Source organism: Ranitomeya variabilis, chromosome 7 (assembly GCF_051348905.1).
Source record: "Ranitomeya variabilis isolate aRanVar5 chromosome 7, aRanVar5.hap1, whole genome shotgun sequence".
In the NCBI taxonomy this organism is placed as follows: Eukaryota; Metazoa; Chordata; class Amphibia; order Anura; family Dendrobatidae; genus Ranitomeya; species Ranitomeya variabilis.
Window position 1 is genome coordinate 151305780 of NC_135238.1, and position 27040 is coordinate 151332819.

At 41.0% G+C, this 27040-nt stretch overlaps 1 protein-coding gene across 8 annotated transcripts in view; it reads left to right on the forward strand.

Annotated features, from left to right (window-relative positions):
* The window catches only part of LOC143784165 (caspase-8-like), a 93349-nt gene that overhangs the window by 38101 nt on the left and 28208 nt on the right, over positions 1 to 27040 (forward strand). For 5 of the 8 annotated variants that reach the window (XM_077272053.1, XM_077272050.1, XM_077272052.1 and 2 more), the window contains 4 exons: positions 15324 to 15653; positions 18418 to 18523; positions 20413 to 20554; positions 22316 to 22386. In XM_077272053.1, the coding sequence (XP_077128168.1) occupies positions 15349 to 15653; positions 18418 to 18523; positions 20413 to 20554; positions 22316 to 22386 (624 nt within the window). In that variant the 5' untranslated portion in view covers positions 15324 to 15348. Of the gene's footprint in view, positions 1 to 11791; positions 11921 to 12090; positions 12366 to 15323; positions 15654 to 18417; positions 18524 to 20412; positions 20555 to 22315; positions 22387 to 27040 lie in introns of those variants that run through there. The other 3 variants (XM_077272054.1, XM_077272055.1, XM_077272056.1) reach the window with 3 other exon arrangements.

Genomic DNA, 27040 nt, shown 5'->3' on the forward strand with positions numbered 1-27040 from the left:
AATGTAACTTTTATTCTCTACTGTTACAAAGTAGAAAATATTGCACTAAGTAGTTAAAACCACACGGCGATTGGGTATGGCCATCTCTAATAGGATAAGTAAACCTTGTATTACTAGTCTTACAGTAATTTACATAATCCCAATACAGATTAGTATTAGTGGTTTCAAATTGCTAAACACTGTGCGGCTGCAGCCCGTCACTGCTATATAAATGTCAATCTAAATTTACCATCACATATGGTATTTTAAAATGTCAGCTGTTCGCCTCCGCAATTATTCATATTAATTAGTGAATACAAGTTTATATTTATTCACAATGAATGTCAGTGACATCGTATCGTATATTGGTATATACAGTTTCATTTATTTTTTTACATTCAACATGGTGTGAATAATTTTGGTGCATTTTTGGGATGATTAATGTTTTTATTTGTTATAATGTAATTATAGTTCAAGAACTTTGATTTAGCATACAGGGAGATGAAGAGCAATGAAACCGCATGATGTAAAGAAAGATCATGCAATAGAGATTAAAGGGTTTGTCCTGCTTTCAAAAAAAATATCTATTGGAGGCAGAGATTGTAAAAGAAAAAGAGAGATTTACTGAGTATGACCGATGTGGCTCCAGTGCTGGCTGCTTCAGTGGTCTAGGTCAGGACAGGAAGGGATTAGCCTTACCTGGCCACTGAGGCATCCGAACTTCGGAGAGATGACGTCCTATTTTTTTTGCACAGAATTCTAGAGAGCATTTCCATTTATAAAAGACTGCATCCTGTCAAAATATTTGAGCAGGTTCCTCAGGGGGACGGGGAAGTAAGGGAAAGTGAGTCTTTTTCAGTACTCCAGCCTCATCAGGTCTAATAGATCTATTTTATAATGCAAACCGTTTGCATTGTTAAATCTGGTGTCAGATCACCAGTAAAACACTTCAACCCTGATTCATTAAGGTGTTTTCAGTTTTCTGGTTTAAAAAAATCTTTATTTGTTGCAATTTTTTGCAACTCAGAAATTGTGGAGGTCCTGGCTGGGTGTGTGAGCTTGTACTGTGAGGGTATGATACCCATGCAGGATGCAAGTAACTGTTTAGGGTTATATGCAAGTGGTAGTGGGTACACAGTCTTGTGAATATTTCCTTTGCAACTTGAAGCATTTTCCACACAGTTTCCTTCCATTGTAGTCAATAATGCCCTCTATGGCCACTATTTTGCACTACTTCCCCACAACCCAGCTTTAACTTTACAGTCCTGATTAACCAGTGACATTTACTTGCTCTGAGGTTCTGTGTCCTCTTTCAGGTAATGCTGATGATCTGGAACTCCCGCCCGGGACACTTTGCTCATCCCACATACTCAATCTTACTTTATGCTCGTTACTGTCCAGCTTTATAAGCTTGGGTCTCATGGCTAGGTATCCTTTCCTGGGACCTGTTTCTGGAATATCATACTGTCTCTCAATCACTTATGCTCCAGATCTCGCGATCCCTTTTTTTCAGTCTCCTCTCACTTAGAGTCACCCCCAAAATGCAGCATTGCTCACCTTGGACCTTTTGGACCACTCACTATGCACTTTAGGCCCTATATGGCTCTCTGACAGGAAATTGTCACTTCCCCTGTAATTCATCCCCTCCCACTCTGGGCTAGTGCCACACATTAACAAACTATCAATATGGTCAAACTACACATATTTCTAACATCAACACACCCGAATTCACATTATATCATACAGTATCACATAACATTATATATTACATTTCACTTTACACCAAACAACAGTATACTTGTTTCGTCAGAGTGAAACGTGACAGCATGTCCATATCCTTACATAAACAGACCACATGCCTGCACTGTCAGACACAGCCATTACACAGTACATAGCAGAGTAACATTTATACGACTATCTCAGCACAGCAACATTATTTTTTAATATCCAATTGTGAAACTTTTCCTTATCCCAAAATCTATTCATTAAAATGTACTTTGTTCCTGTGACAACCCCTTTAAATTTGTGTTTGAATCTAGCATGGCTCTTAAGAAACTTGATACATTTTATGCCATATTTCTTATCCACAATATCCAACAAATGAAACACTACAGTCATGAATATTGCAACACAATAGAAAAATAATGGTATATAGCAGCATTATGTCAATCACATTTTAATAGATCTATGGTTTCAAAAAAGATATGCTATCAATCCTGGACTTTATACAGATCAGTCGCCAAACTAGACAACAAGGGGAATGTGGAAACCACAAATACGATCATCACAAAGGTGCTAGTTTCCAAAACGGGCGACGGGCAGACGTGTAGACCCTGGACTTCCACACCATGTTGGCTGTGAAGTAATATAAAAACTTGTATACTTCTATGGAATAATGGATACTTCATAGATAATGAGAGGGACAACATGTATAATCCAAGTGGCGTGATCATAGGGGTACTTTGTGTTTGGGGGATATGAATACAATGACCACGATTAGGCTATTGCTATAAGCAATTTTGATACTGGGCAATACCCTTCCCAGATATTTGGTTTGCAGACATAGGATACTAAAACTTCTGGACACTTGTCTTATGAGACGCATATTAGCACTATTATGACACATTGTGGTCCTCAGTCCCCATATAGGTACAATATTTCTCCTCATTTTTGAATGATAATTTGCCGACTACTTGACTTGAAATCCATGATATGTGGTATATTTATTTAAGTACTATTTGTGGTTTGTCCTGGTCTAAAAAAGTCATTTTTTGCACGATTGCACTTTCTGCTTGTTTTTGCACATGTTTCCTATGAGCCCCCTCCTTTGTTCTGTCTTATATATGCAATAAAGACATTTTTTACATATATATTGGATCGTTATAGTTGTATTTGTGGTTTCCACATCCCCCCCTCGTAGTCATGAATATTGGCATAATTCGCCCCAGCACACAAACTAAAATATTGTCATATAAAAAGGATGGTCTACTACCTGGACAACCCCTTTCTAAATAAAGTTGTCCTCGTTGTAAAATAAAAATAGCCTATTGTCACTCCCGCATCGGCGTGCCAATCCAGGGATGTCAGCGCTGTCTCCCGAGGCTTGTGAGACATTGCTATACCACTGTTATCGGCAGCCACTATTGGGATGATGCTCTTTCACTTCTTCCGATTGTCCGAGGTTCATTTGAAGGAAGTGAGAGCACAGCAGCCCAAACATGGACACTTATTTGCTGCAGAGCTCATGTGCCATAACTATGTAAAAAGATCTCTAGGAGACCATGTGACGACATCACTGGAATGATGCCAGTGGAGGAGGTATCTGTTATTTTACAAGGGGGATTACTTCATTTACAAAAAGGGTTATCCAGGTAGTGGGCAATCTCTTTAAGTAAAGTTCAGTTCAAATACTCTGGTGTACTCAACTACCTCCTTTTTATACTGTATGTGTAAATATGACTCATGTATATGTGACTGTGACTTTGCATGAGCAAGGTTGCTGGTGTAATAAAGGAGCACTAAAATACTAAAGGTCAGACTGCGATGATCATGATTTGTCTTGCGGAAATGTTTTTGTTTGCTGTACATTTTGGTCCTACTAAGTATTGCTTTATAAGCTTCTATATTTTCCAGAATCAAACAATTTGTCATTATGTGCGCCAATTATTTGATGAATGATGCAAAGACAAATCTGTTGTCACAATCATCTTATCATAGAATGTCAGAGTTGGAAGGGAACTCAAGGGTCATTGCGTCCAGCCCCATGCTCAATGCAGGATTCACTAAACCATCTCAGTCTGTCCAGCCTCTGTTTGAAGACTTGCATTGAAGGAGAAGTCGCCTCCTCTCTTGGTAGCCGGTTCCACTCATTCATCACCCTCACTCTCAAAAAGTTTTTTCTATTTCATTAGGTTTTTTTTGTACATAAAATTGGTAGAAGAGGGGGGGTATCCCATAACATAAAATATACTACAATAAAAAAAAGTTTTGTTCTAATAACCAATCTGTATCTTCTCATTTTCAGTTTCATCCCATTGCTTCTCATTTTTCCATATGCAAATGAGAATAATTATGATCTCTTTACACCGTCACATTCCTTCAGATATTTGTAGACAGCTATTAAGTGCCCTCTTAACCTTCTTGTTTGCAAGCTAAATATTCCCTGATCCTGATACTTTGCAGTCCACTCACCATCCTGGTAGCTCAATATAGTCACAAATCAGAAGAAAATCCAGCTCAACAAACTTGTGAACAAACTTTTTTCTTTATTCACTGAAAGTGCTCAGTAGAAGATAAAACAGCAACAGTGATGTAGGTTACATCAGTAAACTGGACTTATTCCAGCTCAATATAGTATCTGCCTGTCAGCAGAGGCTGGCACCCTACTATGATGACAATGGCGCCCCTGCTCCTAGATGGCTGTCCCTTAGTAACCAATAATCTCTCTGATAATACAGTGGAGTGACCAGAGACAATATAGTTTAAAAAACATAGTGTTATCCGACACCCAGTCATTTATTATGTGAGTGTCATAAACAAACAAAGTGACTGTGCAAAATTCACAGTATCCTCCATCAACAGATGAATTTCTATAACACACCACCGGCTATTCTTAGTCTAATCCTAGGTACTGATGTACAATCTTGCATTTCTCCCTGTTAAATACCATTCTATTAATTGCTACCCATTGTTCAAGCTTATCTAGATCCTTCTGAATCCTTTCTCTGTTCTCCAGGGTTAGCTATCCCTCCTAGCTTTGCAACATCTTTAAATTTGATCAGTTTACCTTCAGTTCCCTTATCTAGATCATTTATGAAAATGTTGAACAATACAGGGACCAGGACAAGAGCCTTGTGGTTCCCCACTTGAAACACTCTTCCTATTTGATGTGAAACCATTTAATACCACTTTTTGAGTACGATCACTGAGCCAGTTATGAATCCACCTAACTATATGCAAATGCTTTGCTGAAGTCAAGATCTACTATATCTACCACATTTCCCTTATCCACCCAGTCAGTGATTCCATCATAGAAAGAAGGAGGGATGATTTGTTTGCCTAGACCTATGCTGGCTATGGTTAATTACTGTATTCCCTGGAATAGAAGTAAGGCACATTGGCCTGCAATTTCCTGGCTCCTTCTCATTTCCTTTTTTCAAGATAGGAACAACATTTGCCCTTCTCCAATCTTCTGGGACTTTTCCTGTTCTCCAGGATTTTTCAAAGATTCTGGCTAGTGGTTCTGTAATTTCCTCTGCTAATTATTTCAATACTCTAGGATGTATGCAAATTGTCTCTTTAGAGAGGAAGAGGACAAACTCTAATGCCACCTATAGGAAGTAGCAATCCTAGAAGTCAATGTCGACCCTTTAATGAACCTTATTACATGATTGAGGATAAAAGCCCAAACCAGAAATTGTCTTTTATCCTAAGTCATGTAACAAGGCTCTTTAAAGGGTTGACAATGACGTCTAGGATTGCTACTTCCTATAGGTGGCACTAAAGTTCTAGTCCTCCTCCTCCTCTCTGAAGAGACTATTTGCATATTTCCCAAAGGAGCATTGCTGCTTTAAGTCTCCTCATCTCGGCATGCTTAACATGTCACTGTCCGCAAGGAGAAATATTACTTCTTGAATACCCAAGATGTAATTCATCTGCACCAGGAGCTTTAAATAAATTAATTTAAATTAGCTAAGTGTTCCCTCACTATCTCTCTGTTTATAGATGGATTCTTGTATTCCTTCGATAGCACAATGAAGATTGGTTGACGTTACATTTGCTTTCTTAGAGAACACAGGTGCAAAATAGGAATTTAAAGGTTCGGCCTTCTCAACATCATTTATAACCACTTCACCCTTTTCATCCTGCAAAAATCCTATAGCATATTTTACTTTTCTTTTGCTTTTGACATACCCCCAAAATCCTTTTTTATCGCTCCCTTGCAAGCCTCACTTCATTAGTGGATTTAGCTCTTCTAACGCTTGTCCTGCATTCCCTCTAGACAGCATTACATTCTTCTTTAGATATGCCCCCTCTTTCCATTTGATACACATTTCTTTTTTCCTTCTTAGCAAAATCTACAATCCATCTTGTACAATCCATTCCTGTCCTTTAGAACGTCCAGCTGTTGGACATTTCCTGCCATATTTCCGAGTCCATTAAAAAATCTGCCTTTCTGAAGTCCAACCTAAAAGTCTTAGTCCTCGCAGGTCTTTTTCCTCTTGTAATCCAAAATTTGACGATATTATGATTGCTGCCTCCTAAATTCCCAGCCACCTTTACTTCCTTAACCATTTCCTCCCTGTTAGTAAGAACTAGGTATAAGATGGCAAATCCTCTTGTTTTATCTTCTACCTTTTGAATGATAAAGTTATCAGCGAGAGAAGATAAGAATTTTCTGGACCCATTACTTTTCCCCGAGATAGATTCCCAACAAATATCTGGATAGTTAAAATCTCCCATGGTGACTATGTTGTACTTTTTTTTAGAACAAAGCCATCTAATGTAATAAGAGTTCTTCCATATCTTCAGTATGTCTAGCTAGCCTATAGTAAACATCTACAATAGTGTCCTTTCTGTTCTTCTCTCATTGTATTCTTAGCCAGTTTCTTTTTTTTTTTTAAACATCATTTTTATTGTTTTTTTTAACAAATAAGCAAAATACATATTGCAAATGTCACTTTAGATTGTTACACAAAAACAAAACAATCGTTTATCTTTATAACACAATTACTATTAACATACCCCCTAATGTCCACATCTATCCAGCTTCAACGATTGCAATCCGACAATCAGATCCTGAACATACAACATCCGTTGCATTTATCATGTGACAAATTTTAATTTACCCAAACTACCACTTAAGTCTTCTAACAAATACCAATCTGAGTTAACAAAAAACCTCATTATCTCCTGAATTTCCCCAGTAGACAATAACGATAGTCATAGACCTGAGACAGGGACAAGGGGGCATCCTCTACGTCTGGAGGAAAGAAGGTTTAAGCATAATAACAGACGCGGATTATTTACTGTAAAGCCCCCGTCTCACATAGCGAGATCGCTAGCGAGATCGCTGCTGAGTCACAAGTTTTGTGACGCAACAGCGACCTCCATAGCGATCTCGCTATGTGTGACACGTACCAGCGATCAGGCCCCTGCTGCGAGATCGCTGGTCGTGTCGGAATGGCCTGGACCTTTTTTTGGTCGTTGAGGCCCCGCTGACATTGCTGAATCGGTGTGTGTGACACCGATCCAGCGATGTCTTCACTGGTAACCAGGGTAAACATCGGGTTACTAAGCGCAGGGCCGCGCTTAGTAACCCGATGTTTACCCTGGTTACCAGCGTAAATGTAAAAAAAAACAAACAGTACATACTCGCCTTTCGGTGTCCAGGTCCCTTGCCGTCTGCTTCCTGCTCTCACTGACTGCCGCCGTACAGTGAGAAATGAGAGCACAGCAGTGACGTCACCGCTGCGCTCTCGCTGTACGGCCGGATCTCAGTCAGAGCAGGAAGCAGACGGCAAGGGACCTGGACACCGAAAGGCGAGTATGTACTGTTTGTTTTTTTTGGTAACCAGGGTAAACATCGGGTTACTAAGCGCGGCCCTGCGCTTAGTAACCCGATGTTTACCCTGGTTACCCGGGTGCTGCAGGGGGACTTCGGCATCGTTGAAGACAGTTTCAACGATGCCGAAGTCGTTCCCCTGATCGTTGGTCGCTGGGGAGAGCGGTCTGTTTGACAGCTCCCCAGCGACCACACAACGACTTACCAACGATCACGGCCAGGTCGTATCGCTGGTCGTGATCGTTGGTAAATCGCTTAGTGAGACGGGGCCTTAAGAGCAGTGAGACTATGGAACTCTCTGCCGTATGATGTTGTAATGAGTGATTCATTACTTACATTTAAGAGCGGACTGGATGCCTTTCTTGAAAAATATGTTACAGGTTATATATGCTAGATTCCATGATAGGGGGCTGATCCAGGGAACTAGTCTGATTGCCATATGTGGAGTCGGGAAGGAATTTTTTTTTCCCCAATGTGGAGCTTACTTTTTGCCACATGGTTTTTTTTTTGCCTTCCTCTGGATCAACATGTTAGGGCATGTTAGGTTAGGCTATGGGTTGAACTAGATGGACTTGAAGTCTTCCTTCAACCTTCACTTGTAAAGCGCCATGGAATAAATGGCGCTATAACAATAAATAATAATAATAATAACCTTAATATCTATGTTACTATATTACTATGATTCTATGAACACTCTCCATTTAAAAAAAAAAATATTTTCTGGCCATATATTTCCATCCCATATTGCTTTAGTTTAATGTTCTCCTGATGAGTGTAGCAAGGCGTCTACCAAATATGTTTTCCTGTTTTCGTAAGATGAAACCCATCTCTAGCAAGGAGTCCATCATACAAGTAATTCACTCCATGGTCAAGAAACCTAAAATGTTGCTGATGGCACCATCGATGTAGCCAGTTGTTCACCTGTATAATCCTATTCAATCTCCTTGTTCCATGTCTATCCATTGGGAGGATGGATGAGAAGACGAGGTGAGCGCCCAGTTCCTTCACTTTCCGACCTAGGTCTGCAAAGAATCTGCTTATAGTTTCCAGGTCCTTTTTTTGCTGTGTCATTAGTTCTTCCATGTATTAGTAGGCATTGGTAGTCGTCTGTAGCACTGAAGAGTCTTGATACTCTATCAGACACATCTTTGATTTGGGCACGTGGAAGACCGCACACTTCTCCTGAGATTCAGTGTGATCAGCAGATAGCAGCTTCTGTTCCTCTCAGTAGGGAATCCCCCCAAAACACCAATCTCCTTTTTTTCTTCAACATAGCGCTTCTTTTTCTCCCTTCAAGAGGCTTCTCATTGCTTACTGGAGTGTTCTTTGTGGGCAAAGCAATTTTTTGCTGTACATCTTCATAGTTGTATGCGAGAGCCTGGTAGCAGTTCTTCAGCCCTGTGAGTCCAGACTGCCTTCTCATCCTCCTGCTTCTTTGAGTCACATGCTTTGAATTTTCTTCCTCTGCATCTACCTTGAAAGGTGCTTCTCTTCGAACATTCTGAATAGTTATTTCTACTCTGTCATTAGCTTCTACAAGAACACTGAAAGTTCTTCTCTTGCAACATTCTGAAGAGATTCTTCTGCTCTGTCAAAGAAATCATCATCTTCTTTGAGCTGCAGTTCAGCTATTCTCTCCTGAAGACTTTACTCCCGTTCCTCTAACAGAGTCAAAAGCTTGCATTTCTGGCATGTAAAGTTTGTCCTTTCCTCTGGCAGGTCTATAAACATATAGCACACATTGCAGGTCACCATATGGACAATCTTCTCCATGTTGAACACTTTATATCTTTGTACAGTTTACTATATGGTTTTGCATGGTAACATGTGTACTTTGTATCTTTGTACACTTTATTTTTGTACATTTTACTATATATGTTTTGCATGGTAAAATACTTTTTATTTTTAAAACCATCAAAAGCAGTTTGGGGTGATTGTTAGGGTCTCCCTCCTGGGCCCCCTCTGGATCACTAAAATCTGGATGCCTGTTCTAATGATATCCGTAAAAGGGCCAGCGTGCGTGTATGCTTGTAATTTGCAATAAGTTCCAAAACGCTTAGACATAAGAGAGGATGTAGTGGCATTATAGGAATATTATCATACCCATGAAAAATGACATATGACAATCTCATAGATAGGTGCAACTTTACAACTGGTTATGTCATATGCAACCAGTTTATTATTCCTTATGTCATATCCTGTTGTAATTAGGCAGACAGCCATGGGCTAATTCTTCTGCTTGCAACCATGCAACCGATTGTTGGATACAGTGACTACATTTACAGAAAGTACAATGGTAACTATGTAATAGAGCTCACACAATGATACAATACAATAACATTCATATTATCAAGATTAAAATGATTTGTGATGAATGTCATCAGGGTCATAAAGGCATGGGGTCAACTGAGGAATGTGGCCCAGGTGCTAGTTGTCCAGAGAGTGCTAGCAAGAAACTTTCCAATTTCCAAATTTAAAAATTAATATATTTAAAAATTCTGATGATTTTTCTAAATTTGATAGGACCTGGTTTGAAAGATAAACATACCAAACCTACTGTAACTTCCAGGGATTTTTGATCCGATAGTAAGGTACAACTGGAGGTACAGAGAGTTGGGAAACCCTGTCCCCCCTATTGAATCCATAGTCTCCACACATATCCCTACTTCCTTTCTTTTCCCCTTCACCTAAGTAGTATTTAGTCCTTGTTGATTATATTGAAGTCACTAAATCTGTGGCTGCAGCTGACTGCCTAACTGATTTCTCAGAAAGACATCATAACAATTTTTGTTTCTATGTAATATGTCGGGACCTAGATTATTGTTACAGTGGTTTTTCAAAAACTAACTGAATTAAAAATGATTCTTTACTTAATGTACAAAAAAAATCACTTCTAATATACATCAATGCACAATAAAAGTAACAGAGTGGTGAGCAGGGACCGTATTCGGAGCTCACATTGGTAGTGACAACCAGCGCTTGTTCAGTAGCAAAGAACAGCCCAGCCCCAGAAAGGGTTGACCCTGATGACAATCCAATTCAAAATGGGGATAGCAGATATGGCGGTGACCGCAGGACCCCTGATGACATCTCGTTTGAGAATTCCCAGTACATCCTGAGACTCAAACGAAACGTCATTGGAAGTAAGAAATTAAAATCACAGATAAAAAGTGAGGGTTGAGAGGGGATGGTAGAAGATATTAAAGCACTTCACTAAACTAAAATCTTGTTCATGGAATATCAACAGCAAGAACCACAATGAACTACTCGTCAACTTTCTAAATTATTTTTAGTCACCAGAACATCACACAAATAACGCACCACTCTGGTTGATATCACTGTCTGTTCACTGCCCTTAGTAAAATACTTACCAGCCAACATCTGCGGCTCTTCCCAGCCCAGCTTTGGTCCTGCTCCGCCATCTTGTGAGTTGTGACCGCAGCTGCTGACTGACGGGAAGTCAGAGGTAACAGTCACAAGCTCTCAGTGTTAGGGTACCGTCACACATTGAAATTTCCATCGCTACGACGTTACGATTCGTGACGTTCTAGCGATATCGTTACGATATCGCAGTGTCTGACACGCAGCAGCGATCAGGGATCCTGCTGAGAATCGTACGTCGTAGCAGATCGTATGGAACTTTCTTTCGTCGCTTGATCACCCGCTGACATCGCTGGATCGTTGTGTGTGACAGCGATCCAGCGATGTCTTCGCTTGTAACCAGGGTAAACATCGGGTAACTAAGCGCAGGGCCGCGCTTAGTAACCCGATGTTTACCCTGGTTACCAGCGTAAACGTAAAAAAACAAACAGTACATACTCACCCGTCGGTGTCCTTCAGGTCCCTTGCCGTCTGCTTCCTGCTCTGAGTGCCGGCCGGAAAGTGAGAGCAGATCACAGCGGTGCTGCGATCTGCTCTCACTGTACGGCTGCACTCAGAGCAGGAAGCAGACGGCAAGGGACCTGAAGGACACCGACGGGTGAGTATGTACTGTTTGTTTTTTTACGTTTACGCTGGTAACCAGGGTAAACATCGGGTTACTAAGCGCGGCCCTGCGCTTAGTTACCCGATGTTTACCCTGGTTACCCGGGGACTTCGGCATCGCTCCAGCGCCGTGATTGCAACGTGTGACCGCAGTCTACGACGCTGGAGCGATATTCATACGATCGCTGCGACGTCACGGATCGTGCCGTCGCAGCGATGAAAATTTCAATGTGTGACGGTACCCTAAGTCTCTGATGGCCTTGTTCTGGCCTTATAGACTCACATTGAGAAGTGACTTTTTCCTCACCCAGCAATCACTGGAGATATCTGGCCGGTCAAAGCCTGCAGAAGACTGACCAAAGCGGTGCCAATAACAGATGAAGACAGCAGTGGGTAAGTTAAGTATTTTCATGCATGCAAGGAACATACATTATTGATACAACTCCAGGGGTGAAATAAAAATGCTGCAGTGGTGCTTTAAACCACACACATCTGTTTTGACTTAATCCATTTACCCTTTCCTAGTTTCTGATCCTCTCACTAAAATCCAAACAGCAGATTCCTACAGATGAACATTACTCACCAACAAACCAGCTTCTGCTTCCATTCTACTATTGTACAATATTTGTGGTATGTCCTGATGAAGGGGTCACCTGAACCCTAAAACGCGTAGAATAAACCAAGTTGAAACCTCTACAATTTTTGGAATTCTTCTTGCGTCAGCACGGGGATGATCCTTTTTTCTCCTACCTAAGTGTGTGTTTCAATCAGGTCCTGCACTGACCTGTGGATCTGCAGCAGCCGCCATTAATATATATCCTTCCTTCACTCTCACCAGGTGAGTAGTTCTCTTAGTGGGCAACTCTGTGTAACGTTTGATAAGACCCTATTTGCGCTTTTGTGTCTCCCTCTTTTCTCTGATCCATTCTACTTATAGCAGTCAAATCACCAATTCATAAGAGGGTTTAGCCAGGTTTGGGAGAGGTTGGGGTTTCCTTTTTTGCTTTACAGTGGGGTGCCATGATAATGGAACATGAAAAAAAGCTATACTCAACCAAAGAATCTCCTCCACATGACAGCATTGGCACTCCAACATTTTCTGCCTGACTGCAAGGGATGACCACAACCATCATTCACCTGACCGCTGATTGGCTGCAATATCAAAAGACTGGTGGTCAGGCCTTCATTGCTTCTGGACCATTGTAGGCCATCAGAGCGGCAGCACCAGAGCGGGAATTGGATTCCCATGGTGAATATAGCTTTTTTTCTTTTTTTCTTTCATAAGCATGGCTACCAACTGAAAATAAAAAATAAAAAAAATCCCCATGAAGGACTAATTAATACCTTGGTAAAAAAAACTGTAATTAAAAGATTCACACCTGTTCTAATTTTTGGAGCCACACCTGATTGTGGCTTGCAATTACTTAAGAAATTGTAGTAAAAAATACTGACCTGTGAATATGTTTGAATTCAGGCATCCATTTTTTTTCTCAGCTGCAAAGATGAGCAGCTTTTTATCTGTGTTCTGGATCCAGTTTTCTTCTGAATGCTCCGGTCCGAACCGCTGCCAGCAGTGCCAGGAATTGATGCGAGAGACTCATATGGCACTAGCAAGTGTGACCCCGGCCTTAAAATGACTCTTTAATTTGAATGATAATTTATTACATATTGGATACATTGTATTTTGAGAATATCATCTTGCTATTTATTATATTGGGTATTTTACAGTAGATGATTACACTCCGACATTGAGCATTTTGTTTCTAAATAGATGTAAATTATTGACATATCATCTTACATTTTAAGACTATGTGCACTCATTGCAGATTTGGGTGCATCTCCTGGCAGAAAACGCAGATGCAGATGTGATGTGTTTTTCTTGCGGATTTTGTGCGTCTTTGTTGCGGATTTGATGCGTTTTTTTACCCCTGTGGATTTCTATAATGGAAGGGTGCAGAAATGCTGCAGATCCGCACAAAAGAAGTGATATGCTCCTTCTTTCAATCCGCTGCGTTTTCCATGCGGATTTTTCCGCACCATTAGCACAGCATTTTTTTTTTCCTATTGATTTACATTGTAGTGTAAATCACTTTGCAGATCTGCAGCGTTTCTGCGCTGAAAAAAACGCTGCGGATCCGCAGTAAATCCGCATCGTGTCCACATAGCCTAAAAATGTATGAGAATTTGTTCTTTAATAATAATTGAGTTTATACCAGAAAAAATATTAGCCCCCAAGTAATGAATTGCCACAAATGATCTGGACATCGAATTCCTACCCAACTAGCACAAGGAACCAGGTGATAAAAATTTTCCCTCTATGCAGGAGAAAAGTAATTGTCAATATCAGTAATCTTGGTATTAATATGTTCTGTTTTTATCCTGGTAACTAAACAAATCAAAATATCTCAAGAACTTAACAGCTACTTCACTGTTAGGCTACGTTCACATTAGCGTTGTGCGCCGCAGCGTCGGGCGCCGCAGCGTCGCCGCATGCGTCATGCGCCCCTATATTTAACATGGGGACGCATGGACATGCGTTGTGTTGCGTTTTGTGACACATGCGTCTTTTTGGGCGCACGCGTCAGGGCGCAGAGGACGCAGCAAGTTGCATTTTTTTTGCGTCCAAAATCATGCAAAAAAAGGACGCATGCGTCACAAAACAATGCGTTTTGCATGCGTTGTGTCGCCGATGCGTCGCCGACGCAACACACAACAACGCAAATGTGAACGTAGCCTTAGATGATAATCAAATCATAGATTGTAAGCTTGCAAGCAGGGCCCTCACTCCTCTCAGAATATGCTTGAGAAGCAGAAGTAAAAACGCCTTACAGTTGACACCTAAAATGTATTTTGGTAACCTATGACACTAAAATATTGGGGCTGATGCTACGCAGCTTCCTTGTGTGACATAATTTATTTCTGATTGGTGGATACGCTCAATTTCTACATACAAATAGCGATTTATTGAGTATATGCCACACCAGTCCAACATTTTTTATTGTTTATCATTACCATTAAGCTGCTTGTTAAAGGGCATCTGTCATTAGGATGAACCCTTCTAAACCACCCACATGGGCATGCAGGACTAAAGCTAGGTTCACATTAGCGTTCGGCTGAGCTGCGGAGGACTGCGTACTTCCTCAGTTAAGCTCCGCCTACTTTCGCACTTTTTTCATTTAGCTCTGCCTACTTCTGCATGCGTCCTGCATACCTATCTTTAACATTGAGTACACAGGACATGCAGATGTATGCTGATGCGCCGTTTTGACGCAACCGCCGACCACACGGGGACGCAACAAGTTAGAGAGCTGAATAAAATGAGACTGTGATATTATGTCTTATTCCAGGGAAATCCAATTTTTCTTACTATGTAAATGAGGTGTTAAGATCTTTGACCCGGACTTAGAGCTCCCTGAAAATCTGCCTCCAGAGCCTATTGCTCATGGATTTAATTTAGGAATCATCCATGTTACTCCCATTTTAATTGAAGTGTTGTACTTAGAACAAATGTTTCAGACTTACATGATTCCTAATCATAACAAGTTTTACAACTAATTTATACTGGCGAGTGTATGGTATTGTTTACATACTAAGGGGCATAAATTGATATGAATACAGGCAATGCAGTGTCTAGAATTGTTTAATCTATGGAGGGTGGCTAGCAATTTAGTTTTTGTGGAAATATGACTCTTTTCATCTTTGACTTTTATAACGCTGTAATTTAGTCGTCTTTCATTTTATTCATAATTGACTAAAGAAATGTAGTAACCTAACTTAATATTTTCTTTATTTACAGACAAAAAATATTCAATGTGATTATCATGGACCCCTTTACTAAGAAGTTGTTTGAGATTAGCACACAGCTAGATTCTGGTAACTGCAGTGAGCTGGTGTTCTTGTGCAAGGACTTTATCTCACAGCAATCTTGTATTGGAAAAAAAGACACCGATATCTTCATCCTTCTACAGCAAATGTGCTGCATAGATGAGAACAATACACGTCTGATTGAGGAGCTGCTATTTTATTTAGGGCGAAATGATCTACTTCTAGAACATTTTCAGTTAAATGCAAGCGCAATGAATGAGAAGTTGAAGAATCCAGGGATGGAGCAAATTTCCCCTTACAGGTGAGACCTAAAAAGACCATCTTAAGTGGTAATACCTTAGTACTTCAGAAAGGGGGCAAACATCTACAAATGTCTACAACTAGATGGTGGCCCGATTCTAACGCATCGGGTATTCTAGAATATGTATGTAGTTTATGTATGAAGATTTCAGAATAATGCAATGAATACACAGGATTTGGCAGGCCGGGCGCGCCCAATCAGCGAAGCGTGGTTGAAATCCCACGCCAATTTGAGGCCGGACTGCGTCTGTCGCTGATTGTTTGCGGCCGGGCGTGACCAATTAGTGAAGCCATGGCCAGCTCTAGGTTTTTGAGGGCCCCGGGCAAAAGAGTCTAACAGCACAAGTGGCATATAACACAGCCCACATAGTATATAACACAGCCACGTAGCATATAACACAGCCCACGTAGTATATAGCACATTCCACGCAGTATATAACACAGCCCACATAGTATAGAGCACAGCCCTTGTAGTATATAGCACAGCCCACGCAGTATATAACAGGGCCACGTAGTATATAACAGAGCCACGTAGTATATAGCACAGCCCACGTAGTATATAGCACAGCCCATATAGTATATAGCACAGCGAGGTAGTATTTAACACAACCCACGCAGTATATAACACAGGCCACGAAGTATATAACAGAGCCATGTAGTATATTGCTCAGCCCACATAGTATATAGCTCAGCCCATTTATATAACAAAGCCCACGTAGTATAGAGCACAGCCCATGTAGTATATAGCACAGCGAGGTAGTATATAACACAGGCCACGCAGTATATAACACAGGCCACGCAGTATATAACACAGCCCACGTAGTATATAACACAGCCCACATAGTATATAACACAGCCCACATAGTATATAGCAATGTGGGCACCATATCCCTGTGAAAAAAAGAATTAAAATAAAAATTAGTTATATACTCACCTTCCAGCGGCCCCCAAATCCAGCCCAGGCCTTTAGCGATGCTCCTCGCGACGCTCCGTTCCCAGTAATGCCTTGCGGCAATAACCCGTGATAATGGTTTTTTTTAATTATTATTATTATTATTTTTAACATTATATGTTTTTACTATTGATGCTGCATAGACAGCATCAATAGTAAAAAGTGAAGCTGTGTTTAAATCCCGCCCCAATATCGCTGATTGGTCGCGCCTGGACTGGCGCGACCAATCAGCGACGCAGGATTTCCATGACAGACGGAAGTTACAGAGAAACTGACGGAAGTGGACCTTAGACAATTATATATATAGATAATATATAACAGAAACAAACCAATGTAATAATCTAACAGGTATACAATGTTATTGTGGGGATATTGTAACCGTAAAAAAGGGCAATGAAAAAAATTAGGAAAGTAGGAACATGAATCAGATACAAATAAAGAAGGAAAAAAAGGAGATAAATTAAAAAACATGAAAAATAGGAAAAAAAAACTGAGAGGGCAAATAATGATGTCGCGCAAACCCAGAATGATTACTGACCTGGCCGATAAACTGAAGTCCTTTTTATGAGCACAGATCACATCAAATATGAATGTGCAGAGAAGCAAAGAGCCAGTAAAAGCAAAATAGTGCATAATTTTTATTGAAACTACACTGCAAACATGATTTTTAGCCCCAAATGCATGCATTTATAGAGGCACTCTCATTAACTTTTTTCCCCTAAATCTGTATAAATTGTAGTGTAGTGTCAGTGTGTTAATATACTCAACAATCGCCATAGACTTACATTGTAAAGTCACCTCTGGAACACACAGAGCTCAGTGTGATGTGGAGAGTCTAAATCAGTCAAGTGACTCAGAAGATCAAAAGAGGAGCGGAACAGCGCTGGAGACCGGAGAAGACTGTAATTGTTGAGTATAGTAACACACTGAAACTACACTACACTATCAACTACACCGAGCAGCAGCCCCCGGAAGACGCCCACGCGAAACGCGCGTCGGGGCGGCGTGTGCAGCACCATAGGCAGTGATGGGTAAGAGCAGTATTGATATGTGACAATTTGTGGTTCTTTAGTCAGCACTAAATGTATAATGAATTCACTTGAGGATGCTGATGTGACTACACTGGTCCTTTGGATCTATTATTGCACTGTCACTTTACTTCTTGATATGGATTTGAATACTGTGCTCTAACCTATTATGCTGCACTAATGGTGCTGCACCCTTGTTGCATCTGTTTTCCCTTGTTTATAACTCTGTCATCTGGTATGGATGTTATTATTAAGTAAGAGCCTTTTATGATTGAACTTTAATAAAATTATGTGATTTTTTTTATTCCTTGGTGGATTGATTACTCTTCTTTCTTGCATGTTTACAATCTGGTGGGAGTATATCCACATCTATTGCAGTTAGTGATCCAGGTAATTTAGCCTAGTATCACTGTTTGTATTATGTGGTCTCTTCCTAAGATTTTGTATTTTTTACTATCAACTACACAGGTTTAGTTGAAAGAGTAGTGGGAGTGCTTCTTTAAAGAAAAATGTCCTCAAAGGTGGACAACTTCTGCATGTGTGCTGAGCAGGATAGCAGTGAAAGAGCATCCGATGACTGGAAGAAAGTGGCTGCAGGGAAAATAAAACTTCATTTTCTCCCTGCAGCTTCTAATTATATTCTAGCTATAATGCCACATATGTTGAAAATGATATTTACCAGCAGACTATTACTATGACTGGAGGTAAATACCATTTTTTTCTGACATGTTCCCTGTAACACTATGTTCATCCTAATGACAAGTTGTTATAACTGATTGTTTTAGATGTTTACTCTACAAGCTCGGAAATGTTGTAACAAATAGTAAACTTGAGGAAATCAAAAGGAATTGTGCACAGATTCTTCCCAAAGCTAGAGTGGAAAAAATAAAGGTAAGACATGCTTAAGGGGAACCTGTCACCAGGTTTTCCCCATATAAAGTATGACCAGCACCTATAAGCCTCTGTTATAGCTTAGTAGAATGCTGTATACTGTATATGTCCCCAATCCTCTCTGCAAAGCACAAAAAATAGCTTCAAGACCAGAGACTCCCATCAGACCAAACTGTGCCGTCCGTGAGCATAATAAAATCTCTTTTGTGCCTTGTCATAGCAATCCGTCAATGACTACAGGGGTCTCCTAAAGAGATTGACAGTGGCATTTAACATGTTAACAGCCATGGGTGGATCACGATACCACCCGCAACTGTTAATGGCACAACTTAACAGATCAGATCAGTTGTCATGTGCCGGAAAAGGTGCGGGCACAGCGACGGAGCCCAGACGAAAGAGGGGGAGGCGACCTAGGACATACCTATACGTCATAGGTCGTAAAGGGGTTAAGGCCATGTTCACACATTCTCGAGTGCTGCAACAGGGATTACAGGTGCTGGCCGTACTTTATACAGGGAAAACTTGGTGACAGGTTTCCTTTTTTATACTATTTGAACACTGGTATATTTGACAGCTGGAATATTGATAGAATCTTCTACTACTTCCATCATCTGCTGCTAAGTTCTGTGCACAATGTGTCGGAATCCAAATCTATCAATCTATCTATCTATCTATCTATCTATCTATCTGTCTATTATCTATCTATCATTTATTTATCTATCTATCTATCTATCTCTGTCTGTCTATTATCTATCTATCATTTATTATCTATCTATCTATCTATCTATCTATCTTTTATTTATTATCTATCTATCTATCTATCTATTCACCCCCCACATCCGATCACTGGCTCGCTCTTCTTATCTGCATCTCAAAAACATTTCTAGAATTCGCCCTTTTCTTACTTTCGACTCTGCAAAAACTCTTACTGTCTCACTTATTCATTCTCGTCTGGACTATTGTAACTCTCTACTAATTGGCCTACCTTTTACCAGACTCTCCCCGCTCCAATCTGTCCTGAATGCTGCTGCCAGGATCATATTCCTCGCCAACCGTTACACCGATGCCTCTACCTTGTGCCAGTCATTACACTGGCTACCCATCCAATCCAGAATCCAGTACAAAACTACTACCCTCATCCACAAAGCACTCCATGGCTCAGCACCACCCTACATCTCCTCTCTGGTCTCAGTCTACCAACCTACCCGTGCCCTCCGCTCTGCTAATGACCTCAGGTTAGCATCCTCAATAATCAGAACCTCCCACTCCCGTCTCCAAGACTTTACACGTGCGGCGCCGATTCTTTGGAATGCACTACCTAGGTTAATACAATTAATCCCCAATCCCCACAGTTTTAAGCGTGCCCTAAAAACTCATTTGTTCAGATTGGCCTACCGCCTCAACGCATTAACCTAATTATCCCTGTGTGGCCTATTAATAAAAAAACAACAACATAATCACGTTCCTCCATCATGTTCTCATACACTTTATGCAGTTAATAGCCTCTGTGTCTGTACTGTTACATACTTAGGTAGTTAACTGGTTCATGCAGCTTTACATGAACACCCGAGCCTTACACTATGGCTGGTCCAAATAACTAAAGCAATTGTTACCATCCACCTCTCGTGTCTCCCCTTTTCCTCATAGATTGTAAGCTTGCGAGCAGGGCCCTCATTCCTACTGGTATCTGTTTTGAACTGTGATTTCTGTTATGCTGTAATGTCTATTGTCTGTATAAGTCCCCTCTATAAGTTGTAAAGCGCTGCGGAATATGTTGGCGCTATATAAATAAAATTATTATTATTATTATTATCTATCTATCTATCTATCTATCTATCTATCATCTATCTATATATCATAAAACATATCACATTTTTTTTTTATTTCAGAGTTTATTGGATGTTTTTAATGAATTGGAAAAACAAGATGTAATCAGTGAAGATAATGTGGAATACCTGGAGCAAATGTCTCATTACTTGAAAGATGAAGAGTTTGATGCACTCATTTCAGAATATCAGAAAAGGAAAGCAGGTACACAATACTTTATGGGTGCAATTCATTTCTTCAAAATACAACCAAGTCTGGGGTCCCACTTTGCTTAGCTGGACATCCTGTGTAGGAGGCAGAGGCTGGATGTTGGTAATAGCTGTCAGTGTCAGTACTTATATTTGAAATTTAGATATTAGTCTGTCCCTTGACAAATCGTTTTTTGCAAGTGCAATACCGATTGTAGTGGCAGAATTAGTATTTCATATGATTACCATTCATATAATGTCTTTATAAATTACCTTGGAAAAAATATTATAAAAATATCAGAAAATATTGTCTGGCATTGATAAATAAAATAACAATGGATGATCAATAGAAATAAAATGTATTTGAGGTCGGTCAAGTTAGAGTGTAATATCAGTTGTTCATAATACTTTTTAAATATATATAAAATCTATTTTAGTTTTTATTAATAATGCATTTGCACTTTTATATATTTACTAATAATATCCATGTACAATTAGACTGTAACATAACTAAAAGTGTAAAAAGTGAACAGTCTCTATACTTTCCTGATCCATTGTATAGATAATAATGTGGCACCCCAGGAGTTCAGGTACCACGGTGGTATTGCCTTCCTCTCGGGGAGGGTGATGCCATGCCTGGAGACAGGAGGAATCCCTTTGGCAGGTAACCTTACATGCAACACATTCTAACTCCAGGCCAGACGTAGGAGCTCTACACTCGACTTGAGGGGAGCTACTCTCTCTGGTCGGGAAGATGAGTCAGTTGCTAGGCAGTTGCTAGGCAGACAAGCAGACAATTGACAGTTGGTAGCAGACAGTGAAGGAGCACAGAGGTACTTAGGAGCTAGAGAAAGACTGCTACTGGGCCTCTCTAAGCTGAGTGCAGAAACCGGGAACTGAGAGCCCGAGGCTGAGGGGGACTGGAAGCCCCACGGCAGAACCGGAGGTCAGGAAACTAAAAGGAACTTGCCCACATAATACCTGAGGTACAGCAGCAATCAGAGTCCAGAGTCACTGTGAACAGAGACCCAAAAGAGACGGCTCAAGTTGCCTACCGTGCAGGTACTGTCCCTGGACAGGGAAGAAAGAGGGCCTTGTTAGAGAGCTACAGGCAGCAAGAGACCACAGACCAATGCATAGTGGAAGGCTCCCAAACTGACCTGTCAAGGGGATTCCCACCTGTCTTCAGGCTGCCTGGACTCCAGCTACACCTGTTGCCGGTACCCTGGACTGAGGCTGAATACCATCTCAGTAAACCAGGTAAAGACTGCAACCCTGTGTCCTCCAATTATTTGCGGCATTCACCATCCCTGCCAAATACACCGGGAGCCCTGGGGACACCGCTTCACCTGTGGGAAGCGACACCATCTTTGCTGCAGCACCATCACCCCCAGAGGACCCCTTTAAGCAGCGTCGGTCACCTCTGACCGAGAACCACAGGTGGCGTCACGAACTTTCCTTATTTCCACAACCCCTTTAAAGACTGTCCCTTTAACATGGGCGCCCAGGGCCACGGACCGGGTCGCCGCTGCCGTGACACATCCCTTTAAATAATTTATCCGGTACCGAGTACCCCACGGCCCTGGCGGGCGACCCAATAACATTTTATTTGTTTACTTGCATGGCTGTTTGCTTCTAAGTCCAAATTAAGACAGTTTTCTCACTTTGTGAAACTATACATTAGTACATTAGTAAGCAGCTACCTATACGTAAATGACTCACTTTCCAGCCACAAAATGACTGTTACTATTTTTTTTTTCATCTTCTGTCATCTTAGCAGCTGATTCGGATCTAATAAGCACAGATGATTTCCACAAAAGCTCAACTCACAAAAGAGAAAAAACAAAGGTAAAAATACTAGTGCTTTCCTAATTCTGGTGATGTGAAGATAGGTGGGGAGATTTACTAAGCTAAATTCACCATGATTTCAGAGCAACTATTGCAAAATAAAAGCTCTTGCCCAATCCTTCAATTACATTAATCACGCTTTAGACACTTTTTGTACCTTTAGGCTATGTGCTCACGTTGCAGAATATAGGCAGATTTTTCCTCATCAAAACCACACACCCTTCTCAGGAAACGCGTGCGGATTTTGATGCGTTTTTTTATGCGTTTTGCATACGGTTTTCATGCGGTTTTTATGCGTTTTTTCCTATACATGTCTATGGCTGCGGAATCGCCGTGATTCCACAAAATAAATGAGCATGCTGCGTATTTTACCGCAATGCAATTACACTGTGAAAAAATATGCAGCATGGGCACAGAAATTGCGGAATGCTATTAAAATTTATCGGATGTGTTTTGTTACCATTTTTTACGCGTTTCCACAGCGGAAAAACACGGCGGAAACGCTTTAAAAACACAACGTGGGCACACAGCCTTAAGGTCCCGTTCACACGTTCAGTATTTGGTCAGTATTTTACCTCAGTATTTGTAAGCCAAAACCAGGAGTGGAACAATTAGAGGAAAAGTATAATAGAAACACGTCACCACTTCTGGAATTATCACCTACTCTTGGTTTTAGCTTACACATACTGAGGTAAAAAAGTGACCAAATACTGAATGTGTGACCGAAGCCTAACACGGGTGATTGCTTAGTATTAAAATTGCACACAAAAATGGCTTGTATAGGGCGCTTGTCACACAAATATAATCTAGTAGTAGATTAGGCTATCTGCCAGCACTATGTAAAGTGCACCCCACAGGATCAGGCACCATAATTTACAATATATTAACATAGTCTTGTAAAAAAAATCTTGGCAAAAAAAGTCTATTAATGAAGTCTATATACACAACCTCAATTATATGTATAGAGGTACGATGATAAAAAGCACAGTATGGAAGATTAAAAGTAAATCTTTATTAATATTTGATAATAAAAATTATATGTTCAATAGAATGATAAATCAAGCTTCTGGAACAAAAAAAGAGTGTGGGGGCATAGGGACACAAGGTGAGTATTTTTGCACATGGATGCTCATTATAAAATCCAAGAAAAATTCAAAAAAAGGAAGGGAGGACTTTTACATTTGATAAAATATGGATCATTAAATCAATACCAATTCATAAATAGCATGTAAAGTGCATAGTGCATAATATCAACATTCATTGTGAATCATGGATGAAGCATTCTGCAAATCGGCGCTGTTGGGGTGAGAAACCGTGGCACTTGGGACCCGCACACAAAGCACTTTACAGGTACTCTTTGCCACTGACTTTCATTCATTTAATTTATCCCTCAATTTGCACTGATTGGCACTGGATTTTGGCGGAACTTCTTGCATTATGTCTTATACATCAGCCATGTCTTTTTTGCCCATGCACTTGTCACTTTTTCATTGATATTTGGCTTTGTACATTTAATATTTTATTGATTCATAATTAGTGTTGAGCATTCCGATACCGCAAGTATCGGGTATCGGCCGATAGTTGCGGGTATCGGAATTCCGATTCCGAGATCCGATACTTTTGTGGTATCGGGTATCGGTATCGAAACAACATTAATGTAAAAATGTGTAAAAGAGAGAATTAAAATAAAAAATATTGCTATACTCACCTCTCCGACGCAGCCTGCACCTTACCGAGGGAAGCGGCAGCGTTCTTTGTTTAAAATTTGCGCTTTTCTTTCCTTAAGTGAAGTCCCGGCTTGTGATTGGTCGCATGCCGCCCATGTGGCGGCGACGCAACCAATCACAGCAAGCCGTGACGTAATTTCAGGTCATTCAGTATTTTAAAATTACGCTCCGGCTTTGTGATTGGTTGCGTCGCAGTCACATGGGCGACGCAACCAATCACAGCAAGCCGTGACGTAATTTCAGGTCCTTAAGGATTTTAAAATTACGTCCCGGCTTTGTGATTGGTTGCGTCGCAGTCACATGGGCGACGCAACCAATCACAAGCCGTGACGTCACGGGAGGCTGGACACGCGCGCATTTTAAAATGGGCGCGTGTCCAGCCTCCCGTGACGTCCCGGCTTGTGATTGGTTGCGGCGCGGTCAACCAATCACAAGCCGGGAGGCTGGACACGCGCGCATTTTAAAATGGGCGCGTGTCCAGCCTCCCGTGATGTCCCGGCTTGTGATTGGTTGCGGCGCGGTCAACCAATCACAAGCCGGGAGGCTGGACACGCGCGCATTTTAAAATGGCTTCCCGGCTTGTGATTGGTTGACCGCGCCGCAACCAATCACAAGCCGGGACATCACGGGAGGCTGGACACGCGCCCATTTTAAAATGCGCGCGTGTCCAGCCTCCCGGCTTGTGATTGGTTGACCGCGCCGCAACCAATCACAAGCCGGGACGTCACGGGAGGCTGGACACGCGCCCATTTTAAAATGCGCGCGTGTCCAGCCTCCCGGCTTGTGATTGGTTGACCGCGCCGCAACCAATCACAAGCCGGGACGTCACGGGAGGCTGGACACGCGCCCATTTTAAAATGCGCGCGTGTCCAGCCTCCCGGCTTGTGATTGGTTGACCGCGCCGTAACCAATCACAAGCCGGGACGTCACGGGAGGCTGGACACGCGCCCATTTTAAAATGCGCGCGTGTCCAGCCTCCCGTGATGTCACGGCTTGTGATTGGTTGCGTCGCCCATGTGACTGCGACGCAACCAATCACAAAGCCGGGACGTAATTTTAAAATCCTTAAGGACCTGAAATTACGTCACGGCTTGCTGTGATTGGTTGCGTCACCCATGTGACTGCGACGCAACCAATCACAAAGCCGGAGCGTAATTTTAAAATACTGAATGACCAGAAATTACGTCACAGCTTGCTGTGATTGGTTGCGTCGCCGCCACATGGGCGGCATGCGACCAATCACAAGCCGGGACTTCACGTAAGGAAAGAGAAGCGCGAATTTCAAACAAAGAACGCTGCCGCTTCCCTCGGTAAGGTGCAGGCTGCGTCAGAGAGGTGAGTATAGCAATATTTTTTATTTTAATTCTTTCTTTTACACATTAATATGGTTCCCAGGGCCTGAAGGAGAGTTTCCTCTCCATCAGACCCTGAGAACCATCAGGAATACCGTCCGATACTTGAGTCCCATTGACTTGTATTGGTATCGGGTATCGGTATCGGATTGGATCCGATACTTTGCCGGTATCGGCCGATACTTTCCGATACCGATACTTTCAAGTATCGGACGGTATCGCTCAACTCTATTCATAATGAATATTGATATTATGCACTACGCACTTTACATGCTGTTTATGAATTGGTATGGATTTAATAGTCCATATTTTCTCAATTGTAAAAGTCCTCCCTTCCTTTTTTTGATTTTTTCTTGGATTTTATAATGAGCACCCAGTGCAAAAATACTCACTTTGTGTGCCTATGCCCCTGCACTCTTTCTTTGTTCCAGAAGCTTCATTTATCATCATTCTATTGAACATACAATTTTTATTATCAAATATCAATAAAGATTTATTTTTAATCTTCTATACTGTGCTTTTTATCGTCGTACCTCTATACATATGATTGAGGTTGTGTATATAGACCATAATTTACAATGTCAACATTGATGGGATTGGTTACCGTATATTTTTATTCACGGTGCAGCCAGTCCCATCAATGTTGGTCTTGTAAACTTGGATGCCTGTCCCTGTGGGGTGCACTTACATAGTGCAGGCAGCCAGCCTAATCTAATAGTATGGGTGTCACTAATATGCTGTGAGCCGCCAGACATTGTTCACTACATCTACCAAAGAAGTCACCTACTTCATAACTGTCTCTCCTGAATATACCGTTGTGCTCAAAAGTTTACATACCCAGCAGAATTTTTGCTTTCTTGACCATTTTTCTGAGAATATGAATGATAACAACAAAACTTTTTCTCCACTCATGGTTAGTGGTTGGGTGAAGCCATTTATTGTCATATTGCAATTGCAAAGTTTTTGCATTGCAGTTTTTTTTTTAAAATTCATTTTGATATCCAATAAAGAAAAGTCTGCGTAATTAGTGGATGTGCCGCTTTGTTTCTCTACATTCAGCTTGTCCTTCCACTTTAAATGTGATGTTGTTGTTGGCAAATGTGGTAAGAGTTTTGTGTGAATTGCTTTTTCTTGTACCTGTTTCAAAACAGTTTACCGAAATGAATTGTGCCAAATTTAACATACACCATGACACTTTTTTTTATAAATGTAGTTTCAAAATAAATTGCAACAAGATATGATAAAAAGAAATATACACTGGAAAATGTCCTAAGATAAATCTCCAGAGATTTTATGTGGATAGAGTTTTTACCTTTTATACAGAAAAAAAGGCATCTTTATGAATAAGAAAATCCAACCTGCAGACCACAGCAATACAGAATGATATTACAGTAGCATGTAAAAGTTTGGGCAAGTTGAAGGTTTTACAATGGCCCTCACAGTCCTCTGATCTGAACATCATTGGAAATCTGTGGTTAGACGACAAAATAGCAGTGCATGCATGTATTGTCTTTTGCTTCCTCCACTGCCCAGGAGCTGTCGCATGTTCATTACACGGTCAGACAAAGACAATTT